Source organism: Lycorma delicatula, chromosome 1 (genome assembly GCF_047948215.1).
Source record: "Lycorma delicatula isolate Av1 chromosome 1, ASM4794821v1, whole genome shotgun sequence".
Lineage (NCBI taxonomy): Eukaryota > Metazoa > Arthropoda > Insecta > Hemiptera > Fulgoridae > Lycorma > Lycorma delicatula.
This window is the reverse complement of record NC_134455.1, coordinates 249811388-249838210: the sequence shown is the minus strand read 5'-3', so window position 1 is coordinate 249838210 and position 26823 is coordinate 249811388. Positions and strand designations below refer to the sequence as shown.

The 26823-nt window shown below is 33.9% G+C and overlaps 1 protein-coding gene across 1 annotated transcript in view; it reads left to right on the top strand.

Moving 5' to 3' along the window:
• Cad88C (cadherin 88C) overlaps positions 1 to 26823 on the top strand; it is a 253672-nt gene that overhangs the window by 143994 nt on the left and 82855 nt on the right. The window contains exons 10-13 of the mRNA XM_075375504.1: positions 2514 to 2652; positions 3300 to 3427; positions 8195 to 8322; positions 22674 to 22799. Coding sequence (XP_075231619.1) covers positions 2514 to 2652; positions 3300 to 3427; positions 8195 to 8322; positions 22674 to 22799 — 521 coding nt within the window. The remainder of the gene's footprint in view (positions 1 to 2513; positions 2653 to 3299; positions 3428 to 8194; positions 8323 to 22673; positions 22800 to 26823) is intronic.

Sequence of the window (26823 nt, the reverse complement as noted above, 5' to 3'; positions counted from 1 at the left end):
ATCTAGTGTATTGTTTGTGGAATGCATGTCTGCAAGGGTTTTAAAACCAGAGTATAAAGCAGCTGATCTGTACATCAAGCTCTGAGCTTTAAACCGTATAATGTTGAACTGAATGATTGCAAGTATGTCAGGGGGTAGATCTATACCCCATACTATTTTTTGCAGAGCCTGAACCTTTGTCCCTTGCTGCTGAATCTTTCTTATTAGGTGACGAATAGGTTACTTTTTTTTTATTTGATGACTATATATTAATCTATTTGTTTTTGAAGTAGACAGATTTTTACTGTGTTTCAATATTTTTAGAGCATGGATTTTTTAATATTTTACTGTGGTTATACGTGGAAGAATTAAAAAAATAATGCATCTTTCTCCCAAAAAAATTCTTCTTCAGTCCATCTTCTAGAAGACTTTCGCTGTCAGTACCTTTCAGTCTGGGAGGAATGTATCTGATGGGTCCTAGTTTGATGACAGGGAATGCTCTTTCTTAATAAAGATAGTTGCATAAAGAGACTGAGGCAGTTGCTTCTCAATATAAAGTTGAAGGAATTTTAGTTATATCACAGAGTGAGCAAAAGGTTATGCAATCCTTAATTCTTTAACTCACTGAAATAGGAAATTTGTTTTTAGGTTGGCACTAATAGATGGGTTGGAGATGCTTGTCCTTGTAGTGGTAACATATTGTTACCACATATATGCCTAATTTAATATTGGTGGGTGAACACAGTAGCAACAATACGAGCAGGCGCACAGTATACATATGCGCTGATACAAGCATCACTCCCACTGCGCAGATGACCACGCAGTTCTCCCACCGTAGAGGTTCCCACCACTCTCAGGCTCCAGTAAAAGAGTGTGCACAAGAGTGAGTTTTCAATTTATCGTCGACTACCACCTGAAGAAGACCAAGAAGAAGAAGAAGAAGATGGAGGAAGACAGAAGAAGTTCCCTGGTCGCCGCAACGTGAGACCTCCTGGCAGACGCCAACATCCCTGCCAGAGCAGCAGGCCTGGCCAGCCCACCGAGGGAGTCGCTGGACGCGGACGCTACCTTCCTGCTCCAGCTCGCTGGGCTTCAATCACCTTGGCTGGCAGACTCAACAGCAGTAGCCAGCCCAGCATGGGATTGCTCAGGGAGAACCGCCTTGGCTACACCAGCAAAGGATGACCAACGCTGACACATTAATTCTTGAGTGCTATTTTAAATTGCAGTTAATCTATTCAATGAGTGAATAATTTCGTGCATAATTGAACATTTTAAAAAAACTGGTAGTATAAATAAACGAAAATATATGAACTATTTGCCCGGCCAACCAATAGTTTGAAATGTCAAATCTTTATAATGTATCCTTTTATCCTTGATAGAACACTTTGAAAGTTAATTAGAAGGCTATCTCAGCAGATTGGAATTTCACATGGGAGTATCCATAAAGCCATAAAGAAATTAAAATTACATTCTACCATATTCATCTCTTGTAGAAATTACTAACCTGATCATGGAAAAGACTCAACTGTTGCAAATAGTTTAAGCATTAAATTCATGTCAATATTCAAAATGGATCTTGGATAACAATTTTTTTAGTGATGAGGCATAGTGGCTGTTAAAACAGCCAAAGCAACCAATATTGGAGTGCAGAGAACTCACATTTCCCATGTGATTACATTACATTCAGAAAAGACTGGAGTTTGGTGTACAATTTCTCAGAAGAGAACAGTGGGTCCAGTATTTTTCTCAGAAACAGTAATGTCTGAAAGCTACCAGCAGATTATAACTGACTTCATAGTGCTGCTCGAAGCTGAACGCGATTACTGGTTGCAGTAAGATGGTGCAACAGCCCACACAGAAAATAACAAATATTCTGCTATGGGAGACTTTAAGCAGAAATAACATAAAATATATATGACCATATATATATATATATATATATATATAATTATGTATGTACACACATACTTTAGTAGTGTATGTATACACTATTTATATATGCACTATATAGCACTATATATACATAGTGCTATATAGTGCATATATTTTACCTGAAAATTCATATGAAAAAACAAATATCATTAAATTAAAGCGAATCATTTGTAATTTTCAGTAATTGTAAAATGATAATTGGTTTGACATTTTATCCTACTTAAAAATAATGGTGTGTTTGGAGTTAGAAAACCAAGTTCATAAAATAACCTCAGAGCCTTTAAAACATTTTATTTTTCCTAGATTCAGTGTTGACTATTATATTATATTATATGAACTTAAAGAATTAGGCCATGATCAGATATATGTATTGTGTTGTAATAATTATTGATTATTACAATAATAAAGTTTTTACAAATTAAAGACTTTGAAAATAATAATATACAGTTTGTATATGAAAAGTAAAAGAATAATAAAATTAACTTTCTCAGTGTACTAAAACTACAGAGGATTATCAAGTATATAAGTATATATTATTATTAAGCTTAAAGATATTTTTGTGAACTTTCTGTTTAATTGCTTAATGTATTATTTTTTAGGGAAATAATGGAACTTTTGAAATGTACATAGTTGATGATGAAGGAATATTTGATGTTACACCAAGGCATGGTATTAATGAAGCTACTTTTTTAATAAGAGTAAAAGACCCTGCACGACTAGATTTTGAATCAGTTAAAGGTATTTTTTTTTTTTTATGAAAACAATTTTGATTTTAGTATTTGAACTATGAGTCTATTATTTCATGCAGTGTTAAATCCTGCTTCTGGAAAACAGAAAAACAAGCATTAAAAAAAATTATTTTATTCCTATTACAAAATGTAACGTAACTTATATTTATAAATCTAATGTATAAGTAAGTAATATTAATAATTAAAAGTTTCTCAAAATAAGTAATAAATTTTCCATGAATCACTGATCAGAAATTGAATACTTTTTACTAAATTTAATATATTTATATACCCTTTATTATTTTATGTATCAGACATGACATTGATTCTGTCAACAATGCTAGTTAATGATGTATGCTATTTTAATTTAAAAATTAACAAGCGTAAGATTTTTTCAGCAATAATTGTGATGTAATCATGGGTTTAGTGCACCTAGATTTCCAAATTTCAGAATTATCTAATGAAATACCTTATTCATAGCACAATATTTTTGGAACAATATTAATTTTGAAATAGTTTTTTTTAATGCTCTCTTATTTTCTTTTTGTATTTTTAATATTACTTTTTCCTGTATAATTACTTTATGTTTATATTAAGATTGTATTGTTGGTGTAGGTTCAATTTTAAAAAATATGCATATTGTGTTTTTTCTTCTAGTGATGAACTTCACTCTTGTTGCCAAAGAAACTGTTGAACAAAACCCAAAATTCAGTGAGGCATCAGTTACAATACACATTCGAGACGTTAATGACAACTTTCCAGAGTTCAGCAAATCAGTTTATGAGGTAAAAGAAAATTGAAACTTTTTGCTTTTATTAAAAGCTTTATTGATTACAAAACTGTGCAATATTTTCTAATAATTGTTTTGATGAGTTCATACTTTTATTCATTTAATTGTACTTTGCTGTTACATTGTTACAATATTCACTCTCTTTTCAACACATAAAATAAGTTATTTCAAGTAATACTAGTGTAATATTTTATTATATAATAATAAGGTATCTTATTTGTTTAGGTGTGTTTTGAAAATTTAGTGGGTAAACATTGTGACATCAGTTGCAGTGCAGTTTATAGGTGTAAATGTGAATGCATATTTGGATGTATAAGTACACATTCATACACAATGTACCAAGTGCAGTTTGTCTATGTTTTGTGGGCATTGTTGGTTGATGGAAATAGTTTGTTTTGCTTACCTTGGATATGTATTGGCAAGCAGGTCTACTGGGAGTAAATTGAATGGGGAGGGTAAAGACACATTATCTGGTATAAGACAATTTGCAGTCTTCAATCTGTTTCCATATTATGGCAGTGCTATGTCTATTACACTTTGACTAACTTATTATTTTTACTACTTCAACAAACGGTATTTTTTAATACAAAATCAAAATGCCTCAACTAAAATTGATGACATGGTTATTAGGCAAGGAATAGCACTTAGAAGCTAAAGTAAATGCATCATTATGAATGTATTCAAAAACATATGTAATGGAAATCCCTGGATGTTATGTTCAGAAATTCAGGATTGCATAATTATTCTTTATGGAGGATCAGTTTACACATTAAGGAAATTATGGATGGAAGAAAACCAAATAATAGAAAATAAAATATTCAGTACGCCAGGCATAATTTGTCCGAGAATAAAGGAAAAAGTAAACTAATAATTTCCAATAACCAATTACAGACTGTAAAACCAATTCTGTAAAACCAATTACAGACTACCTATTTTAAGAAGCGTAGAGTTTTCAAGCTACAGCATCCAAAATTAAAATTGAATTTTAGTCATTAATATTGTGCAAAATTTTTAGGAGCTTCAGTTTCAAATGAAGGAAAGCTGAAGACAACAGGATCATTATGATTGAAAAACATGATATATGCTTTAAAAGAATTGTATATTTGAACAAAATTTGAGAAGGTAGGAGGGAAAGTAGGTCTGTTGTATTTTCTGATCAGTGCTACATTTATTCAATGCACGAGAAAAGTAGTGGGTGAACTGATTGATGTATCTATCAACAGTTACAAGAAGAAAATTTCAAAAGGATCAAGGTTAATAATCAGTTCAAGCTAATACTGAAGAAGGAGTAGAATATGAATTTTTGGTTTATAAAACTGTCCCAAAAAAAAACAGAGAACTGTCTCAATGAAATGAATATGGAAAATTACAAAAATGGATTAAAAGCCATTTCATCAAAAATATTCTGGAAAATAAGGTTTGCTGGTAGATAATTTTCCATTTCATAATAAAAAAGTGCATTTTACTCCAAATTTGAATAGTAAATAGTTAGTATTATTGGCATAGCTAAGAGAAAGGAATATTTCCTTCACTTACAAACTTTATGAACTGGTAAAAATAAGCAAGTTACAGTTATGTATAAGTTATCGATCAGATATCAGAACTAGAGTAATAAAATATTAAAACTCTCTTCCTACTACTCAAATTAAACCTAATGGAATTAATCTGGGCAAAAATAAAAAATGGCATTGCTACATACAATATAATAAACAACATCAATGAACTGAAATAAATGATTGTGCACAAATTTACAGAAATGGATACTGAGTTTAGGAAAAAGTGTTGTAATTACATTTTAAAGATAAAAGTTGACTACTGAAGGCTGATAGGGTTGTGGACATGCAATCAGAAAAGATGATCATTTTGAGTGACAGCATTAGTAGTGGTGAAGAATCTGAGTCATTTCAGACTGAAATTGAAGAATTGAATTTAGCCATTATTATAAATTATTTATACATTTAACCTTTTAATTGTTTTACATTTATACATACTTATTATAAATAACCAAATATTATGTGCAGGCCAAATAATCTGTATGAAAAAATTATATTGCTTTATTAAATCTTGTATAAATAAATAAAAATAAAATGTATGAAACAAAATAAAAATGAATAACTAAAAAATTAAATGGATATTCAGTTTAAAAACTATCATAAAATAAAAATATAAGAAAGCACACATCTGAAGAGAAGGATTCTGGTGCTTTTAGAAACATACATTCTACACATACTTTCTATCCACATATATGTAAGTATATAGAATAAGGCAAGTACAAGTATTCATTTCAAGCCCTATGGTTCTGAAGCAGTATAGTTTCCTCATCCAAAATCTGAAATATACTTCTTTCTTCTGCATAAAAACTTCACTTACAAAATAAAGACTTACTGTGTATGTTTTGCTTTTTATGTTTTTAATAGTACATCTCAGATAAACAGCTAGTTTTTAGATCAACCAAAAATGCTTTTCAATGTGTAAAACTATTAAAATGTTTAAAATGATTTAATTACAGAAATTACAATATTTCAATTTGTAAACATGATTATTTTTTAAATTGTACTTATTAAAGTTATTTTATACAGAATGAGCAACATAAAACCGAACCTATAATGTAACTGCTGCAGAATCAGTAGGTTATGTTGGAATGAAATTTTATGAATGGTACAGATAAATTAAATAAGAAAAACATAAAATGTAATATAAATGTTGCATTTATTTACCTTATTATTACCAAAGATAATCAAAATGACCACTCAGGGTATCAATGTACTTTTGTGCTTGGCTGATTGTGTTGTGAGTCGTCTAATGCAAAACATTGTCAATTCTGTTGATTTCTCGTTGAATTCTCACCTTCAGTTCATCAATATTGTGGGGATTAGATGCATAAATTCTCTCCTTTAAGTAGCCCCAAACGAAAAAAATTGCTAAACAACTCTGGGGAATGTGGAGACCACCGTCCCTTGCTGATTTGTGAAAGCTGCCTGAACATGATTCAGTGAAACGTTTGATATGCGACACATTGCTCCACCTTGTTGGAAGAAGCGGTATTCTTTTTCATTATCAATTAATTGCGAATAGAATTCTTCAAAAATTGTGAGGTAAACATGTGTATTGACAGTCCAGTCAAAAAATATTGTTCCCACTATATGATTACTGGAAACAGCACACCAAAATCAGTTTTCTCATTGTGAAGTGGATGCTTGAACATCTCATGAGAATTCCTCACCATCCAATACCTGGTGTTCTTTGAATTAACATGGTTGGGTAAATGAAACTATGCCTTATGTGACATGGAATATGCCATCGGGTTTATCTGTCCACTAACAATGTTTTCAAGAAGCCAGTTGCAATAATCAAGTTGTTTTGGTTTGTCTGGCTCCTTCAGTTGTTGCACAGTTGTAATGCGATATGGTTTCAATTTTAATTCATGAAGAATTTTACGACAAAGTGTATATTTAACACCAGATTGTTGGGATAACTTGCATAGTGATTTTTTGGACTGGCAGTAATTCTCCTTTCAATATCAGCAATGGCCTGTGGAGTCCTAATGGAAGGTTGCCTATTTCGCTTTGCATTTGAAACTGAACCTGTTGTACACCATTTTTCAACTAAATCATGTATGCTATTCTTTGCTAGGATACAGGCATTTGGAATTTTTCTACGAATACTTAACGTGATTCTTCAAATGATCCACAATGAATGTAGGCCTCAACTATAGCTATCCTTTTCTGGATTGAATAAGGCATTTTACACAAACACAGCTGCACCCACAATACTGCACTGCAACAAAATTTAAACTGCACTCACATGTAACTACCTGAAAAATGTCAGCAACATTCAGTAGTAACATATACATCCACTAGTTAAGCTAGTTGTGTGAAAGTCTTTCGTAAATAGTGTTGGGTAGCGGTTTCATAATGGGTTTGGTTTTATGTTGCTCACTCTGTATAATCTAATAAATAACTAACTACCTTTTTACTTTTTATTTGTTTTTTTTTTTATTCTTACCTTACTGTAGCATGTGTTTTAAGTTATAAAATTTGTCAGATCATTAGGAAAATATGATTGTAGTGAGAATGTATTGTAGTAATAGTAATATAAATAGTATGTTTAATTTGTTAACAAGTAAATTATATAATAGCATGATTGTATGTTGCAATTTTGAAATTAAAAAATAGCATTTTGTACTTTACTTACCTTCTAGACAAAATAAGATTTTTAAGTAATAAACTTATTACTTAAGTTTATTTCATCAATTATATTAATTACTTTAATACTCTTTTTCTTAGTATATTTCCTTATACTTTATTAATTAATTTTATTTTACTATTTTTAATTTTGTTTGTATATATATATATATATATATATATATAAGTAACTAACTAACTACTCATTACTAAGTTAATAACCATCAAATACATTAACAGAACCAAAAAAAAAAACAAATACCAAAAGTTGACTTTTGATATTAGTTTTTTTAGGTTCTTTTGTTGTTTGTGGTTATTTTGAAGTTAATTGAGGTTATTTGGCACAGAGATCAGTATGCTGATGAATTATTTGAATTTTCACAAAGTTATATGTATATATAATAAGTATTTATAAATATCCATTATTAAGTCAAAGTAAAATAACTTCTTGAATTAAGATGTTTTGAAGATTCTCCTGAACATAATGTTTTTGTAAAAAAATTAAAAATATTTCTGTAATATTGCACTTAATGATTGTTTATGATTCATTGCATAACCACAGTCAATTTTGTTAATAGGTTGCAGTACCTGAGAATTCTGGACCAGGAACAACAATTGTTTGGGTGCAAGCTGAAGATGAGGATTCTGGTAATTTTGGTTCACAGGGAATTCGTTACACCAGCCTTAGAGGAAGTGTAGCTGAAATGTAAGGATTACATATTCACAGTAAAATTTTAATAGTTTCATAAATTTTTTTAAAGATCTTATTTTGTGTAATTGTATTGCTGAGTTACTAATGCCATAAAGTAAAATAATGATGTAATGGTCAGTTCTTTTTGTGACATATAAATCTTATAAAATACTCTTTCAAAACTGTCTAATCATTCTGAAAAAACAATTCATTATTCATTTTCAAACAATGTAGAAGGTAAGAAATTAAAATTCCTTTATATTCAAAAGATGAGACCTGTTCAGAAATTGAGTTCATTTCATTTGTGCATATGTCTTGCGCAACTTCATATTTGCTATGTTCAATAAGCGCAATGTCTTTTTTTATTGCATGATGGTTTTGCAACATAGGCTTGAAGCTTGTGTGTGGGATATGGAAATGAAATTTTGTAGTGTATGAGAAATGCTGTACCTGACTGGGATTCGAACCCGGCACCTCTGGGTGAAAGGCTGAGATGCTACCACTCGGCCAAAGAGATCGGCATTTTCTTTATTGACTAGTCACAAACACCATCAAATTGTAGTTTATTTTTTATGAAAGACCAGATGACCAAGATGAAGTTTAAACTAGATAAATACTAAAAGTAAATAAGTATAAATAATATATAATTTAAGTAAATGAGGATGAAGGAAAAACAAAAACCTAGGTGAGAATCATTTTTAAAAATTCAACCTACCAAGGGGACAATGTAAACTAATTGACAAAGTCAGGCTAATTATTTCCTTTTGTATACTCAGAAGCTTAAATATTGTGCGTCAATTAAATCACTTCCCAAAATAAAAGAAAAATATATTCAATTTCTCAAAATCACTCTCTATATTTCTGACTTTTTGAGTTTGCCAAATGCTAGGATTCAGCAATTGTTATTTAAAGTATACTATGAGAAATTACAGTTCTAGAAGATTTGGTACCACGTCCCATAATCTAAATAGGAATTTGACTGAAAATTTACTTAATATCTCTCTATTAATGTAAAATATAATATAATTTTAAGATATTTATCACAATTTTGCTGAAATTTACACTGTAATAGAATTTCTTAATCTATTCCGGAACTCTCAGTTTTAGATTTGTTGGGGGTTCCAGTTGTAAATAAGAAAACTGAGATTTTGCTCATTCTCAAAGGGTGTTGTGGAATTATCAGGCAAATAGATGAGTAGTCAATACAAGCAATATGACTGTTTCATACTAGAAGAAATAGATAAAAATTAAATTATTTAGATAAGAGCTAAACGTGGATGTTCCAATTAGAAACAGTTCTTCAAAATGGCATATATAAATTCAAAACAATAAATTACAAACCAATAAAATTATTAGTATATATAATGTGATTCAGGAGGAAATGAAAATAATTTGGGAACTGGTTCTAGCGCTTGAAATAAGGAAAAACGTTCATTCAAATTTATATCTGAAAACGTTTGATCGAGTTACGGCTAGCAAAAAATCTTGCTTGGATTCAGTTCTCCCAGTGAAATGAGGTCAGAGTGAGGAGTTTATAATGGATTATATAAGGGGTAAACTTGGTAGTTTCTTATGTTTTTTACCTGAAAAATCGAATAAAACCGGTCTGAGAACTGTGTGAATGGTATCTCTTGTAGGTTTCAAGATATCCAATGTAAAACAGAAAGATTCACTGAGAAAATCACGTTTGTTTTGATTTACTTTGAATAACTTTGAGTTTTGAATAACTTTGTTAAATGACTAATAAATGCATAGATTTAATTATAGAATCTCGCAGAGAATTCAGTTTTAAGAAAACTGATGTCAAGTCTACGGAAAAAATCAACTTCATTGTTAAAAATAAAATATAAAATGGAACAAATTTTAACAGAAAAGTTTTATGAATTTTGTAAAAATTAAAAACCGCTGTTTTTAAATACTGTAAAGTATTTTGAATTTAAAATAATCTTTGTGAAAATAGTACACTTTCCAGTGTTCAAGTTTCTTCCGAACGTCAACCGGTACATGATGATGAAAAGGAAAACATTATTTAGGTGGGACAGGTTAGTCCTTCAACATGAAGAATTTCTACATGACTCATCATATCACAAAGTGAAATTTGGAGTAAATTACATTCTCATGGGCTGCGTCCTTATCATGTTCAGAGATTTGATTCATTACCTACAGCTCCGTGGCCATGCCTGATGACTGCAGTTTTGTCAATGGGTTAACAATAATTACAACTTAATCCTGTTATACAATTTTCAGATGAAGCTACTTTTACTCGTAATGGCTTAAACAACTCATGGGATTCACATCGATGGTCTGAAGAAAACTCACTTGTTATAGTTGAATCATATTTCCAGCAAAGATTTTCAGTGAATGTTTAGTGTGGCATGATCGACAACCAATTAACAGGCTCTTTCATACTGAACAGCATATCAAGGGAAGAAATTATCAGAAATTTTTTAACAATGTATTTCTTACAGTGATTTAAAATTTCTCATCAGTGAAACGAATTGAAGTGTACTATCAACTTGATGGTGTACCAACACAATTCACAAATGAATTAAGACAATCCTTAGATGAAAAATTACTGGTAAATAAATTGAAGTACAGAGCTGGTAAATTGGCTGCTTAGATCACTGGACTTTACTGTCATAGATTACTACTGTTTCTGGGTAATGGATGAAATGCAAAGTATACCAGCAAAAAGTAGACACATGTGATGAACTGATTGTTGAAGTGCATCCATGTCGTGGTGGAATTTTCGAACATTTATGGTAAATTAATACAGTATAACCACAATGCGGTGGCTGCACTACAGGATGGCCAGTGAGGTCCCAGCCCCAAAATTTTCTTGACCCACTCAGGTAACATGGCAAATTTCAGAGGTCAAAATGAAATAATCTTTAATAAAATTCTTTTTTTTTGTCTTCAGTCATTTGACTGGTTTGATGCAGCTCTCCAAGATTCCCTATCTTGTGCTAGTCGTTTCATTTCGGTATACCCCCTACATCCTACATCCCTAACAATTTGTTTTACATATTCCAAACGTTGCCTGCCTACACAATTTTTTCCTTCTACCTGCCCCTCCAATATTAAAGCAACTATTCCAGGATACCTTAATATGTGGCCTATAAGTATGTCTCTTCTTTTAGCTATATTTTGCTAAATGCTTCTTTCTTCATCTATTTGCCGCAACACCTCTTCATTTGTCACTTTATCCACCCATCTGATTTTTAACATTCTCCTATAGCACCACACTTCAAAAGCTTCTAATATTTTCTTCTCAGATAATCCGATCATCCAAGTTTCACTTCCATATAAAGTGACACTCCTAACATATACTTTCAAAATCTTTTCCTGACATTTAAATTAATTTTTGATGTAAACAAATTATATTTCTGACTGAAGGCTCGTTTCGCCTGTGCTATTCGGCATTTTATATCGCTCCTGCTTCGTCCATCTTTAGTAATTCTACTTCCCAAATAACAAAATTCTTCTACCTCCATAATCTTTTCTCCTTCTATTTTCACATTCAGTGGTCCATCTTTGTTATTTCTACTACATTTCATTACTTTCATTTTGTTTTTGTTTGTTTTCATGTGGTAGGTCTTGCGTAGGTCTTCATCGATGCCTTTCATTGTTTCTTCTAAATCCTTTTTACTCTCAGCTAGAATTACTATATCATCAAAAACTTATAGCATCTTTATCTTTTCACTTTGTACTGTTACTCCAAATATAAATTGTTCTTTAACATCATTAACTGCTAGTTCTATGTAAAGATTAAAAGTAACAGGGTTAGGGAACATCCTTGTCGGACCCCCTTTCTTATTACGGCTTCTTTCTTATGTTCTTCAATTATTACTGTTGCTGTTTGGTTCCTGTAAATGTTAGCAATTGTTCTTCTATCTCTGTATTTGAACCCTAATTTTTTTAAAATGCTGAACATTTTATTCCAGTCTAGGTTATCGAATGCCTTTTCTAGGTCTATAAATGCCAATTATGTTGGTTTGTTTTTCTTTAATCTTCCTTCTACTATTAATATGAGGCCTAAAATTGCTTCCCTTGTCCCTATACTTTTCCTGAAACCAAATTGGTTTTCTCCTAACACTTCTTCCACACTCCTCTCAATTCTTCTGTATAGAATTCTAGTTAAGATTATTGAAGCACGACTAGTTAAACTAATTGTTCTGTATTCTTCACATTTATCTGCTCCTGTTTTCTTTGGTGTCATGTGTATAACACTTTTTTGAAGTCTGACGGAACTTCCCCTTTTTCATAAATATTACACACCAGTTTGTATAATCTATCAATCGCTTCTTCACCTGCACTGCGCAGTAATTCTATAGGTATTCCGTCTATTCCAGGAGCCTTTCTGTCATTCAAATCTTTTAATGCTCTCTTAAACTCAGATCTCCGTATTGTATCTCCCATTTCATCCTCTTCAACTTCCTCCTCTTCCTCTATAACACCATTTTCTAATTCATTTCCTTCGTAATATATTCCACCCACCTATCGACTTTACCTTTCGTATTATAAATCGGTATACCATCTTTGTTTAGCACATTATTGGATTTTAATTTATGTACCCCAAAATTTTCCTTAACTTTCTTGTATGCTCCGTCTATTTTACCAATGTTCATTTCTCTTTCCATTTCTGAACACTTTTCTTTAATCCACTCTTCTCTTGCTAGTTTGCACTTTCTGTTTATAGTATTTCTTAATTGTCGATAGTTCCTTTTAATTTCTTCATCACTAACATTCTTATATTTTCTACGTTCATATCCATCAGCTGCAATATATAGTCTAAAACCCAAGGTTTTCAACCAGTTCTCTTTGTTCCGCCTGAGTTCACTTCTGCTGATTAAAGAATTCCTTTTTTAACATTCTCCCATTCTTCTTCTATATTTTCTACCTTATCTTTTTTACTCAGACCTCTTGCGATGTCCTCCTCAAAAGTCTTCTTCACCTCCTCTTCCTCAAGCTTCTCCAAATTCCACCAATTCATCTGACACCTTTTCTTCAGGTTTTTAAACCCCAATCTATATTTCATTATCTCTAAATTATGGTCGCTATCAATGTCTGCTCCAGGGTAAGTTTTGCAGTCAATGAGTTGATTTCTAAATCTTTGCTTAACCATAGTATAATCTGATACCTTGCAGTATCACCTGGCTTTTACCAAGTGTGTATTCTTCTATTATGATTTTTAAACTGGGTGTTGGCAATTACTAAATTATACTTCGTGCAAAACTCTATAAGTTGGTCCCCTCTTTCATTCCTTTTGCCCAGCCTGTACTCACCCACTATATTTCTTTTCTTGCCTTTTCCAATGCTTGCATTCCAATCTCCAACTACTACTAAATTTTCATCTCCTTTTATGTATTTAATTGCTTCATCATGGCTCATGGTATTCATGATGCCTCATGGTATGACAGAGTTTTTGAGTTAGGTGCGGGTCTCCACCAGAAGTTCGTGTCTGAGGGACAAATCTTCTTGGATTTCGCAACCTGTCACGTTAAGGAGTACCTTGACGTGCAGAGATGCTTTAAGTGTTCTGGTTTGGTCACAGGGCCAAGTTCTGTAAGTATGCGTCGGTCTGTGCGCATTGTGGCAAGGAAGGTCACAAGCGTGAGGACTGTCCGCAGAAAAAAGAGGCTCCAACTTGCGTTAACTGTAAAAGGTTGCGCAAATGTCATAGGCACTCAGTGAATAGCAAGGAGTGTGGTTGTTACTTGAGAGCAGTTGAGATGCATTTTAACTCTCTCGATGGTTAGCTTCGGTCAACTTAATGCCCAGGGGCCTATGCAGTCCAAGTAGAGTTAGTGAGGTTGTTGAGAAACGGATCCTCGATGTTCTCCTTCTACAGCACTCGTATGTGATTAAGGGTTATCTACCAGGTTTTTCAGGCTGGAGTAAGTTTTAGTTGGTGATAGTAAATCCGCCATGCTGTGCAGGAAGTTCATAGATAGTGTTTTCATACAACAGGCTTCTGACATGCATTACGTCGGTGTTAAGCTTGCCGTGAACGGTTTGGACCTGGACGTTGTTAGTTCGTACTTTCAGTTCACAGATCCCACTGAAGAGCATTTGGAAAGATGGGATAGAATTGTTAGGCTGGTAGCGGGTCGTCCTATTCTTATAGGAGTTGATGAGAACGCTAAATCGCTTTTTTGGAACAATGGGATCACGGACGATGGCGGTGAATTGATTGAAGGTTTCATTGCCCAGCATCAGTTTGATGTTTTCAATGTAGCCAGCAAGTTGACTACCTTCGCCGGTGCAGTTGGTTTGCGGAGGGCCTTCCATGGTACCAACATTGATGTTACCATTGGTAAGGAAATCCCTGGTAGGATTCTGAATTGGTCAGTAGTCGATGATTGCGAAAGCGATCACCTATTACTAGTTTTTGATTGGGTAGGTGGGCTGCGCAATGTCTTTAGGGCGGACGTTCCTGTTTAACAGGGGCGCTTCCTGCACAGGCGGGCAGATTGGCTCAAGTTTTCTAACATTCTTGCGGCCAGGCTGCGAGTTTTCACTCGAAGTCTGGACGAGGTCCCATTAAACGACTTTTTTTTTTTTTTTTTTTCTTTCTTTCTTAAACACCCCCAACATCCCCGGCCTCCGCCGTTAGGCTATGCGCAGGAATGTCGGAGTGTCGTGGCAGTCGACTGCCCCCCTGTCTTGCCTTTTCTTTGGCGTCCCATCGGGGTCCTCTCAGTTTCATCAAGATGCAGCAGCCCTCCCTTCTGGACGACCACTACATCCCTCCACTTAGAGGCTACCCTTCCCGTCCCTACACTAGGTTGCCGGCTACGCATTGCGCGAAGCCGGCAAACCGCCGCGTCCCCCTCTCACACCTGAGGGTCCCAAATGCATCATCGGAGCACCCCAACTGACCTTCATTCTTGCATATGAAGGAGCCAAAGCGTCCTCTGCATCCAGGCTGCCTCCCTGGCCCTGCACGGCGACCACGATTCGCCCCCTGTATTTTATTTATTTATTTATTTTTCCTCCCTTCAGTTGCAGCCCATCACGTTGGCGTCTGAACTTATTCCTCCTTCCGCAATCCGCGGGCACGTTCGCTGTGAGTGCCCTCGTAACCGTTAGAAGGAACACAATCAATAAAATAAAATAATACCACAATCATACAATACAAGGAAAATACATAATAAATGAAACCCACTTCATGTTGTCTCTTCGGCGATGTCACCTCTAGCCGTGGCCCTCCTGCACACGGTCGAAGCGATCGTGCTTGTCATCTCGAGCCGGCCGTAGAGTACCAACCACAGTGACAATGGAGACAATGAATTCACAATACAATACAACACAAAAATAATATATATAGTAGAAGAAACACACAGTATACTTGCTAGGGACATTGCTGCTTACCCGCGCCTAGAAGTCTTCTCCCCACTCTCTTCCGTGTACCTCCTTCGTCTTCAGGATGCTAGCCACCATGCTCTGTACCGCATCCCATTCTCTCTTCCCTTTCAGCATGTGAGCTACAGTTGTTTCTGGAGTGAGGCCATCTGTGCCATGCCTACGCCGGACCACAGCCCACCTTTCGCACTCGTAAAAGGTGTGCTCCGGCGTGTCATCCTGACCGCAGTAGAAGCACCTCGGTGTCCGTCTTCTCTTGAACCGATGTAGGTAGACCCCGAACTCCCCGTGTCCAGACAGGAACTGCGTGAGGAAGTAATCTACCTCCCCATGCCTCCGCCTGACCCACGGTCCCAAGTCCGGGATCAGTCTCCTGGTCCATGCCCCAGCCGTAGCCGTTCTCCACATCTCCTGCCAGTTGACCATCAGCTGCCTCCCGGCTTCCGCCTTCGGCGTTCCTTCGTATGTGGAGACCAGCTGCGTGGCCCGCAGCTCGATGGGAGGCACCCCTGCGATGACTGCCACTGCGCATCCAGATACGGTGCGGTACGCCGATGTTATGCGTATCGCCGCTCTTCTGGTAAGGGAGGCTAGCATCCGTACGTTCTTCTTTCTCGAAAGTGCGTCCTTCCAGGCCGGGACCGCGTACAGCAAGACGGAGGAAACCACTGAAAGAATCAGCCGTCGCTTGCTCGCCCGTGGTCCGCTCTTGTTGCCCATTAGTTTTTGTAGAGCGTCTTGTATCTTCTCGGCCCTCTTAGTGACCTCTCTGAGGTGGGTGTTAGACAGCCCATTCTTGTCAATCCACACGCCCAGGTACTTAGCGCAACCGGACGTGTGGACCCGTACGTCGTCTACCATGAAGGACATTCCTCTCAGTCTTCTTCTGCCGGTGATCGGGACAGCTGCCGTCTTGTGACCCATTAAACGACTTGGCAGAGAATTTCTCTTCTGCAGTAGTTAAAGCCGCTGAACACTCTATCCCAAGAAGAAGGTCGAGAGAGAGTTGCTGAATGGTGGACTCGGGAATTGACTGCGATGAAGTGGACTGTGGGCCGACTCAGGAGAGCCACACACTGTGCGAATGATCCTGATCGGCGTGCAGTCTTGATAGCGGATTATCATCGGAAGAGGACCGAGTATTTTCAAAAGATTAAGTCTTCTAAATGTGATTCCTGGCGCTCTTTTGTACAAGAGCAAGGGAATAAGGACCCATGGGGTCACTCTTCTGTTGGCTCTCTCGACCCAGGATGGTTTTATAGATAAAGATCGTGTCCTCACTCATCTGATGGACGATCAACTTCCATATGATACCGAGGTTAGTGAGACCTCATATCATTGACGTGTCCAAAGGGAAGTTGCAGATTTTTGCTCTGAAATTATGTCTTCAGAAATTACTGAGGCGGAAGTCCGTCAAGTTATTTGCAGCCTAGCTAGGAATAAAGCCCCGGGATATGACAGTATCGGTGGAGCTCCTTGTTCGCTTGTTGCCTGTTATTGTTGGTCCATTGACTAGGGTTATCAAGGTTGCTTTTTGCTGGGCATTTTCCAGCGTGCTGGAAACGTGGTGTGTTGAAACTACTGTTCAAAGGTTGCGACAAGGATCCCACTGTAAGTTCCTCTTACCGTCCTCTGACGTTCTTGCCTGTAGTAGGTAAAGTTTTCGAGAAGGTCTTGTACCTCCGCATTAACAGTAACTTCTAATCATATGCTGATGGACGACCAGTATGGTTTCCATACTGGTCTTTCCATACTAGATGCTTCTAGAAGCATCTAGAAGTAAAATGTTACTGGGTAAAGAAATGTTAATGCGTTCACACAAAATTATTCATGCAGCACTGATTTGTTGAAGGCAGAAATAAAAATATTAAAAAATCTAATTTCAAAGCATGAACAACAAACCAGAGTGGAGCCTACGAATTTGCTTACATTGCTGAAGTTGACTTTATTACGTCAATTTTCTCAGTAGAATTAGATTCTGTATAAGTTTTGATAATAAAATTTATGCATTCAATAGTTATGTAATAATGTTGTTATACTTCAAACCTAAAAAAATATGTTTTTCTTCACTGAATTTTTCTGTTTACATGAAATATAATGGAAACCTATGAGAGATATAATTCTCTTAACCTGTTTATTCAGATCTCAGGTCAAAAGGCATAAGAAACCATCAAGTTTACCCCTTACATAACGCATTAAAAACATCATTATGATCTCATTTCATCAAGGGAACTTAAATCCAGGACAAATATTTTGCTAGCCATAACTGTATAACAAACTGTTTTCAGACATATGTTTGTATGAACTTATTTCAAGCTCTCGAATCAGTTTCTAAATTATTTCCCTTTCCTCCTGAATCACCTTTATCTTTCTTTTTCCTGTTTAGCCTCCGGTAACTACCATTCAGATAATACTTCAGAGGATGAATGAGGATGATATGTATGAGTGTGAATGAAGTGTAGTCTTGTACATTCTCAGTTCGACCATACCTGAAATGTGTGGTTAGTTGAAACCCAACCACCAAAGAACACCGGTATCCACGATCTAGTATTCAAGTCCGTGTAAAAATAGCTGGCTTTACTAGGACTTGAACGCTGGAACTCTTGACTTCCAAATCGGCTGATTTGGGAAGACGTGTTCACCACTAGACCAACCCGGTGGGTTCCTGAATCACCTGTTACTGCGCTACTTTACTAATGGAAGTACAAGGTCTGTAAATAAAGTAATGAGATTGGTTCAGAAAAACCTTTTATTTATAATCCAATTATACATGGACTTTATCTTTATCACCTTCGAAATAGTTTCCTTGGGAAGCCACACAACGCTTCAAGTGGTTTTCCCTTTCTTCATAGTAGTGTTGGATCTCAGAAACTGGAATATCCTTCAGATGGTCAGTTACATTTTCTTTTTTTTTTATGTTTTCTACTGTATCAAAATGGTGTCCTTTGAGGTGTTTTTTTTAAAGTCAGGAACAGGAAAAAGTTGCAGGGACTCAAGTCAGGTGAATAAGATGGTTGAGGAAGTACAGGAATGTTTTTCTTTGCCAAAAACTCATTAATTGAGAGTGCAGCATGACAAGGTGCATTGTCGTGATGCAGAATTCAGTTGTTTTTGATGGCTGGTCTCATGCGGGCAACTCTTTTCCACAGTCTTTAAAGAATTTCTCTGTAAAAATATTGATTTATAGTCTGTCCTGTAATGCCTTATGGACAATGCCATTACTATTGAAGAAATAAATTAGCATGATTTTGATTTGCTCATTTTTGCTTTTTTGGGACGTGGTGAGTTTGAAATGTGCCACTCCTTGTTCTGGCATTTTGTTTTTAGGTCATATTCAAATATCCAAGATTCATCACCAGTAATAAGATTTTTTTAGAAAATCAGGATCAGTTTCAATTTGCCCCAGAAGATTTCAGTACCTTGCACCCTGTTGTTTTTCTGTTCAGCAGTGAGGTTTTTGGGACCAATTTTGCACAAACTTTTTTCATGTCCAATTCATTTGTCAAAATTTGGTGGACGTGGTATGGTTCAAATTCAGTTGTTCTGCATTCATTCTAATTAATAATTGCCATTAATACCGTATCAAGTCTCTGATTTGCTCAACATTATTGTCACTTTTTGATGTTAACGGTCTTCCAGAGCATAGATCATCCGCAACTGATCCCTGGTCATCTGAAAATGATTTTAACCACCTAAAAACTTGGGATCGTGACAGAGTGTCATCTCCATATGCCATTTTCAATTTAAAAAAAGTTTCGGTAGCATTCTGACTGAGTTTAATACAAAACCTTATTGCACAACGTTGCTCATAATTAGTATCATTCATTTTTGTAACGCACAACAAAAACTCATTTCATGAAAAGTTTGTTTACGTCTCATGTGGCAACAATAGACTAAAATTATTAATGCCTAATATAAATCAGCTGTTCATATAACCATATGTTTACTAGTAACTTTATAGTGATTCCATTTTGGCTGCCAAAAAACAAAAAAAACTAGTTTTATTACTTTATTTACAGACCTTGTATATACTGTATAAGTTATTTTTATAGAAAAATGTGATGAGAATTATACTGGCATTGGAAAAAATATTTTAATCAAGAAATTACAGAATAAACCCAAAAATTTTTTAAAAATATTATGAGATAAAATCCGACTATTTAGAACATATAAGAAAAAATAAACATAAATTTAAAAAGACTGGAGAATACCATGTAAATATTACACAACATACCAAATACTTGTTACAGCTTACTTTGTCTGCTACTCATACTAATAAACTACTAATTTTTTAGAATTGTAAATATAATGAAAATGTAAAATACTTACTATTGTAGGTGTAAAAATATAAAACAAAATCTGTTAAATGAACAAATTAAATTTGAAAATGGTTTATTAAGAACTGCTGCTCCCCCATTTATAGAAAGAAATTCTAAAGATTTCCTTGATGGAAAGTGTTAAAATCAGATGATTTAGAGAAGCTAATACATATTGTTTCTTCTACTCTGTGTACTTTCTTTTTTAATTTTTTTTTTTTTTTTAGATTGCTGTATTCTGAGAAGCATGTGAATGTGTCCTGTATGTGTGCATGTGCTTATAAATATAATGTCTATTGGCAAAATGGAAAACATTAACTTATATAGTTTCATATTATTTGCATCAGATATTCTTATGGCTGTATAGCACCCAAACTATAAATACCTCCTGTCAGAGTGCTTTCTCTGAGAGTATGATATTCACACTACATAGCCAATCAACCCCTATAATGAATAGAGTGATGATATCAATTGTAGGGCTGAATGCCACTTATATTTTGGTAAACTGAATTGTTAGTGCAAACCTTTTTATTCATTTAAAAAAAGAAGTCAACATGAAACATCACTCCTTATTCTCCTCAGTACATCTTGGATGTGCACCATTATTTTTGAGAATAGCTATGCTATTTCAGGATTACATCAAGGGTTTGTCTCAAGTCAGGTCACCTAAAACCATTCATTTTCCTCTGGACTAAAATAAATTATTATTCACCAAAGCAGGAATTAAATGATTTACTCACCAAATAGATTTAAGAAATATTTTCTTATCTTACCTTGAAAATGAATTTTTGTTAAAAGCACATCAAAATTTTAAATGTAAAAATACATTATTTATAAGTTTTATAAATTAAAATTTTACTCATGATTCACTTGGCCAACTTAAAAAAATTTTCAGTTTTGACAGTTTTTACTTGCATTAAATATGTAAAATTTTAGCTTTATTAATACGAGGGGTATCTCTAAAGTAAAGACTGCTGGGAAATTTTTCTCCTTAAGGTTGGCGAATCTATGTCATTGGCCATGTTAGTAATGTACACACAGTATTGTTGTCTGTAGGTTGTCGCATTGTAATATTTTTGATTGCATGTGAGTTATTACATTATAATATCAATAGGAAAATCAATGTTGCCACCAACTGTAAAATATGTGGAGTCATACATTTTTTAAACCATCAAAACGTTAAGCCGGCTGAAATTCATAGGCAGTTGGTTGCTGTGTATGGTGATAATGTAATGAATGAAAGAAATGTCCAAAAATAGTGTGAAAGATTTAGAAATAACAGAATTAATGTGCTTAATGAAGGACGTTAGGAGAGGTCCTCGATAATCAGTGAGTACTTGTTGAAATACGTCAATGGTGAAATCAGAAAAGATCATCCCTCAACAATTTCCAATTCTTCATGACCATATAGGCTTCAGATAGGTTTGTGCACGTTGGTGCCGCACGTCTTAACGGAACATAAAAAAAAAATCCAAATGGGATCTGCTTTGGAATTTTTGATGCGCTACACAGAAAAAGGTGATGAGTTCCCTAATTGTTACCAGTGATGAAACATGGGTTTCGTATTACATGCCAGAGAGAAAACAACAGTCAAGTCATCCTCAATCACCAACCAGACCAACAAAGGTCAAGTCACAGCCATTTGGATGCAGACTGATGGCCACAATCTTTTGGGATTGGTTTGTCATACTACTGATTGATTTCATGCCATGCGGAACGACTATAAATGCAGAAGTCTAGTGCAAAACTCTACATAAGTTATGATGTGCCATTCAAAATTGGCGACATTGGTGGCTGACCGATGGTGTCATCCTGGTGCATGATAATGCATGTCCACATGTTGCAGGTCCAACATGTGATTTACTGAGAACATTTGAATGGGAGATTTACGATCACCCACCATATACTCTGGACTAGCTCCTTCTGATAACCATTTTTTGGGAAATTAAAAGAAATTTTGAGTGGTAAGCAGTTTGCAGGTGATGATGAACTTAAAAGTGCTGTTAATCAGTGCCTAAATGGACTGGCGGCAGAAGAATATGACAAGGGTATATTGAAGCTGATGTATCGCTACGATAAATGTCATAATTCATGTTGCGATTATTTAGAGAAGCAGTATAAAGTATGTAGTTTAAGAGAAATAAAAAATATTTATAAAGTTTTCAGAATAAATTTTTTTACATTGAAACTGTCTTTACTTTAGAGATAACCTCTCATAATACTAATATTGCTGAAGAAAACACTAACAAAACTGTATAAAAATATACTTTGCAAATAAATTGTCTACTTTCTGCGTAGTAATTAAGAAATAAATTTTTTAGTTTTATAAGTGGTTCATTTATAACAATTTATTGTTCACGTTTGAATAGAAAGTAAAGCAATCTCTGAAGATGATTGTTTAAAAAAGGTAGTAGATAATAGAACTTGTAAACAACATTTTATATTAAGATAATATATTAGATATTGTGCTGAAAGAAGAAACCATTGATACTATTTTTATATGTTATTTTTAATGTTTTAATATTTAGTAGGCTGCTTAATTAAATTTTAATTGTTAAACTTTAAGAACAAAGCCATGTTTTTATTCTTTCTGTTATGACTTACATGTGATGATTAATCACAAAAATATCTCTTCAACAAATGTAGCCTCAATTTAGTACACATGTATTGATGTCTTATTCACAGGTTGTCATTAGATTCTAAATCTGGAATAGTGACAATTAAATCTGATGGAGCAAATTTTGACAGAGAACAGATGTCAAGGCACTACTTAACAGTTGAGGCACGAGATGATTTAGGCTTAGGAAACAGGTATAATTTAACTTACTTTGACAAAGAATTAGAAAAATTATTCTATTTATAATATAGTTTTTCTCAAACAAATTTTCTAATTAAAGTGTAATATTTTAATAACTAAAGAACTTGGTCCAATAATGAGTCAGGATATCGATTATTTTTTGTTTATTCCATTTACTACTTACAAAATAACCAGATCTCAGATAAAAAATAGTTAAAAATATATATCTTTCTTTGATTTAAGATTTTCCTTAAGCAGATTTTGACTGTTCCCTGAATCTGAATTTAATTCACATAATTTAATATCAACAATTAAACACACAAACCTGCAATAGTTGTGTTTTTTAGTTTTTGATAATTGATCCTTATGTATTTTTTAGCGCTGAATCCAAAAATAACCATAAAGTTTTTCCATCAAATCAGGATTTTTCACAAATCGCAAATTTTAAAATTTGTAGAAAATTGAAAAATTGCAAAAATGTGATACTGATAAAATAAATTAGATATAAAATGCTTTTTTTTTAATAATAAATTAATACAATATATTCACTTTTGTGGTTTATACTATGAGTTCTTATAGCTAAACAGTTGAAAGATCTGAAAAGGAGGGCAAGGGGGTTCACTGATCCCTTAATTTCTAATGAAAATTGCCACAAAATAAGTCTAAGTTGCCTAATTTCTATTATAGTGCATTTTTAAATTAATATATTTTTATTTAATTAATTTTTATGAGTACGTCATGCCTTTGGAAACCACTATCCCTCTTCAGCCACCCTTAATGACGAAGTATGTAAAATTCTTGCAATTTTACTCCAGAGTCAATGTTTCTTTGGGCGGCTTATACTCTGCTTCACGCTTTTCCTTCTATTTTCTCTATAGGGTTCAACTCAGTGTAACATCCAGTAATAGTCTGCCATCAATGATGATGGATTGTGCATTTTCCTTGATACTTTCCTTCTATTTCTTTCATGTCCTGATGAAATCTCTCACCCAACTCTTCACTAACAGTACCCAGATTTTCAGGAAAATAGTCCACATATGAATTTGGGAAGTGAACCTTCAAACTCATGGAACAGCCTAAATTTTTGTATTTCTGCAGCATTATTCTCAACAATAGATTTCATGTTCGGATCCTTCTTATTGCCCAAAAACTTGGTTACTACACCTTTTAAGGCTCCCCAGGCTTCTTTTTCTGCAACTTCCATTTGTTTTTCAAAACTACCATCTTTGAGAAGTTTTCTAATGTTAGGACCAGTAACCTTTTAGTTCATAAAACTGGAAATTTGTCACAGATGTATTTATAACAATTACCTTCTCTTGGTAAGACTTTGACAAATTGCTTCATCAAGCCTAACTTGATATGCAGAGGTGTAAGGAGAACTTTATTTGGATCTATGAGATCTTTTCAGAGCACATATTTGGTTCCAGGTTCTAATAAAGCTCTTTTTTCTTTATCCAATGATTTTCTCTCTCTCTGCAATCCCATTCACACAAAAAACAAGGAAACTTTGCGTATCCTCCTTGCTGTCCAAGGAACATCAATATTATTTTGAGATCACCGCATGTAATCCACTTATGATTGTCATATTAATTTTATTGAACAAATTTCAAATTATTATAACCTCTTTTAAATGGACAGAATGCCCAATGGATAGTGAAGGATATGTTTTCCCATTGTGAAGGACAACTTGACGCTTATTTTTTACGAATCTACAAACAGTCTCCAACGTTAAATCGAACAGTACAAAATGTTAAATCGAGTCAAAAATCCATATACATCAGTACAAAAGTCTAATTCTCCTTCTTCCAAAAAAATATGGAAGAAAATCCTTTTTTCTGTACCTGAACCAGGAAAATGAGGTACCACCTGCTAGCAAATTCTTCTCTTTAAGCTCCAAACCAAGCAATTCTGAATTTTCTTTGATCAGATGTCAGTCTCAAACCAAATTGTTTAGTTCATACTGTGAATAAAGCTCTGGTGCACAATTATCTCTGGGTTCATACTCCTTGATGTTATCTTCATTTAAATCATTTATGGAACCAACTATTTCAGGTAAATTTTCTGGTGGAATTGGCACTGGTACGTCTGGGACCATGAGGAACCAGGCGTAAAGGCAAATGGCATACTTGGATAGATGATTCTTTTTTTATTCGTCAAATTGAAACAGTGAACAGTCAAACTAAAGTAACAATCACTGGCATGATTTCATGGCTCTTTCCACACCATTGGAACTCTTTCCACCATTAACTCATCACAAATTTAACAAAAAGAATCTGCAGAATTTCTGCAGCCTTTTGAAGCCATTTTGAAAATGAAAAGTTTGCTTTATGGTCTGAAAATATATTTTCCATCAACAAAAATGTGTTTGATCACAGACAACACCAACAGAAAAACCTCGATGTATGCACGCTGATGAGTAAAACAGCACTGATAGTAGTTGCACAGTGCATGAGTGGCACAGATAGCTGCCAATAAACATGTTACATCTTGTTAAATCTTGTCACAAACATTTGTGGGATTGGCAATTTTGTCTTTTTACTACTTGTGACTTTGCACACATACTTGTTGTAAAGCTTGAACCCTTTAATGCTCATTTGTTTTTGGGTTTTTTGTAGCCTATATTTTTCACTATAAAAAAATAAGAAAAAGATTCATCAAAAACAGTGCAATAGTACTCATTGTGTGAAGAAATTCATTTCGCAAACTAATAATTTTTTCAAGATTGCAAAATTTCTTCATTTTTAAAAAAAATAAGATATGTTATAGTGCTTTTTTTTATATAGATGCTCTTTAAAAAAGAAAATTAACAAATTCTCTGAAATTGATGCAGTAGTTTTTGCATAATTGAATAACAAACAAACTTTCAGATTTATATATTATATGGTTTGATAAAAAATTTCCTTGTCTATAAAGTTAAAAAAAAAATTCTTTAAAAGATCAAATTTTGTGAATAATTCTGATTCTCAACAAAGAGTTTCTATTGACAGAAGTCTATGACAAATAATTTATGTGACAAAATTTACAGTTTTGATACAAATTGCAGTGCTGATTGCGACAAATAGACAATCTAATCTGCTTTAGGCAAATAAAATGTTGAAGAAATGAAAAATAAATATTGGTGGAAGCAGTAAATACATGAACTTACTTCATTCTATTTTAGTTTCCAAATTTTAACTCTTTTTAATAATTAGGTGTACAGTTAAATTTGCTTTAAAATATTATCATACTTGTATTTACTATCATTAATAATCCAGTCTAAAACTATCATTAATAAAATCCAATGAAAATTTAGTAAATCCAATAAAACCAAAATAGGATATATCAAGGTTTCAGATAGTTTATTAAAAAGTTAATTATTGAAAATCATTGTTGCCAAAGAAAAGGGGCTGGTCATGGTTACTTGAACACTAACCTAAATATTAAAAAAATGTGAAAATTATAAAATACAGAGAAACCAGATGAAAACCTTAAGTTAAGAACTCATATTTTCTGAATTAACTAACTGGTTTGAAAGACTAAAAATAACACTGGTTTGAAAAACTGTTCAAATGAGTGTCCACATTGCATTTCTTTAAGTGAAAAAATTAAGAATGAAAACAGTCCTGAGAAGAAAGAAAATCTGTTGTTATATAAAAAAGCTCAAAGTTTAAAAGCAAAATCATTTTATTCATATTTGAAAGAGAAATGTGTAGACCTAATCATCAGCTTTGATAGTTAAAAATCAAATTCTACCTTGCATTTTAAATGAAAGTGCTTATTACTCAAGCCAGCTTTATAATTATAACTTCACTATCATTTTTGATGACTCAAATTCTAAACAAACAGCAACAACATATTCATTTACTACTGGGAAGATTTCTTTACCCAGTACAGTAGAGGTTCAAATGAAATAATTTCTGCTGTTTATAATTTTTTATCAAATCTTCAAATTCCTAAGTATGTAAGGTAATTCGTTTTGTTTCTGATGGTAGTACTCAAAACAAAAATTATTATGTAATGGCAATGCTGGTCTTTCAGTTTGTTAAAAATACATTGGAA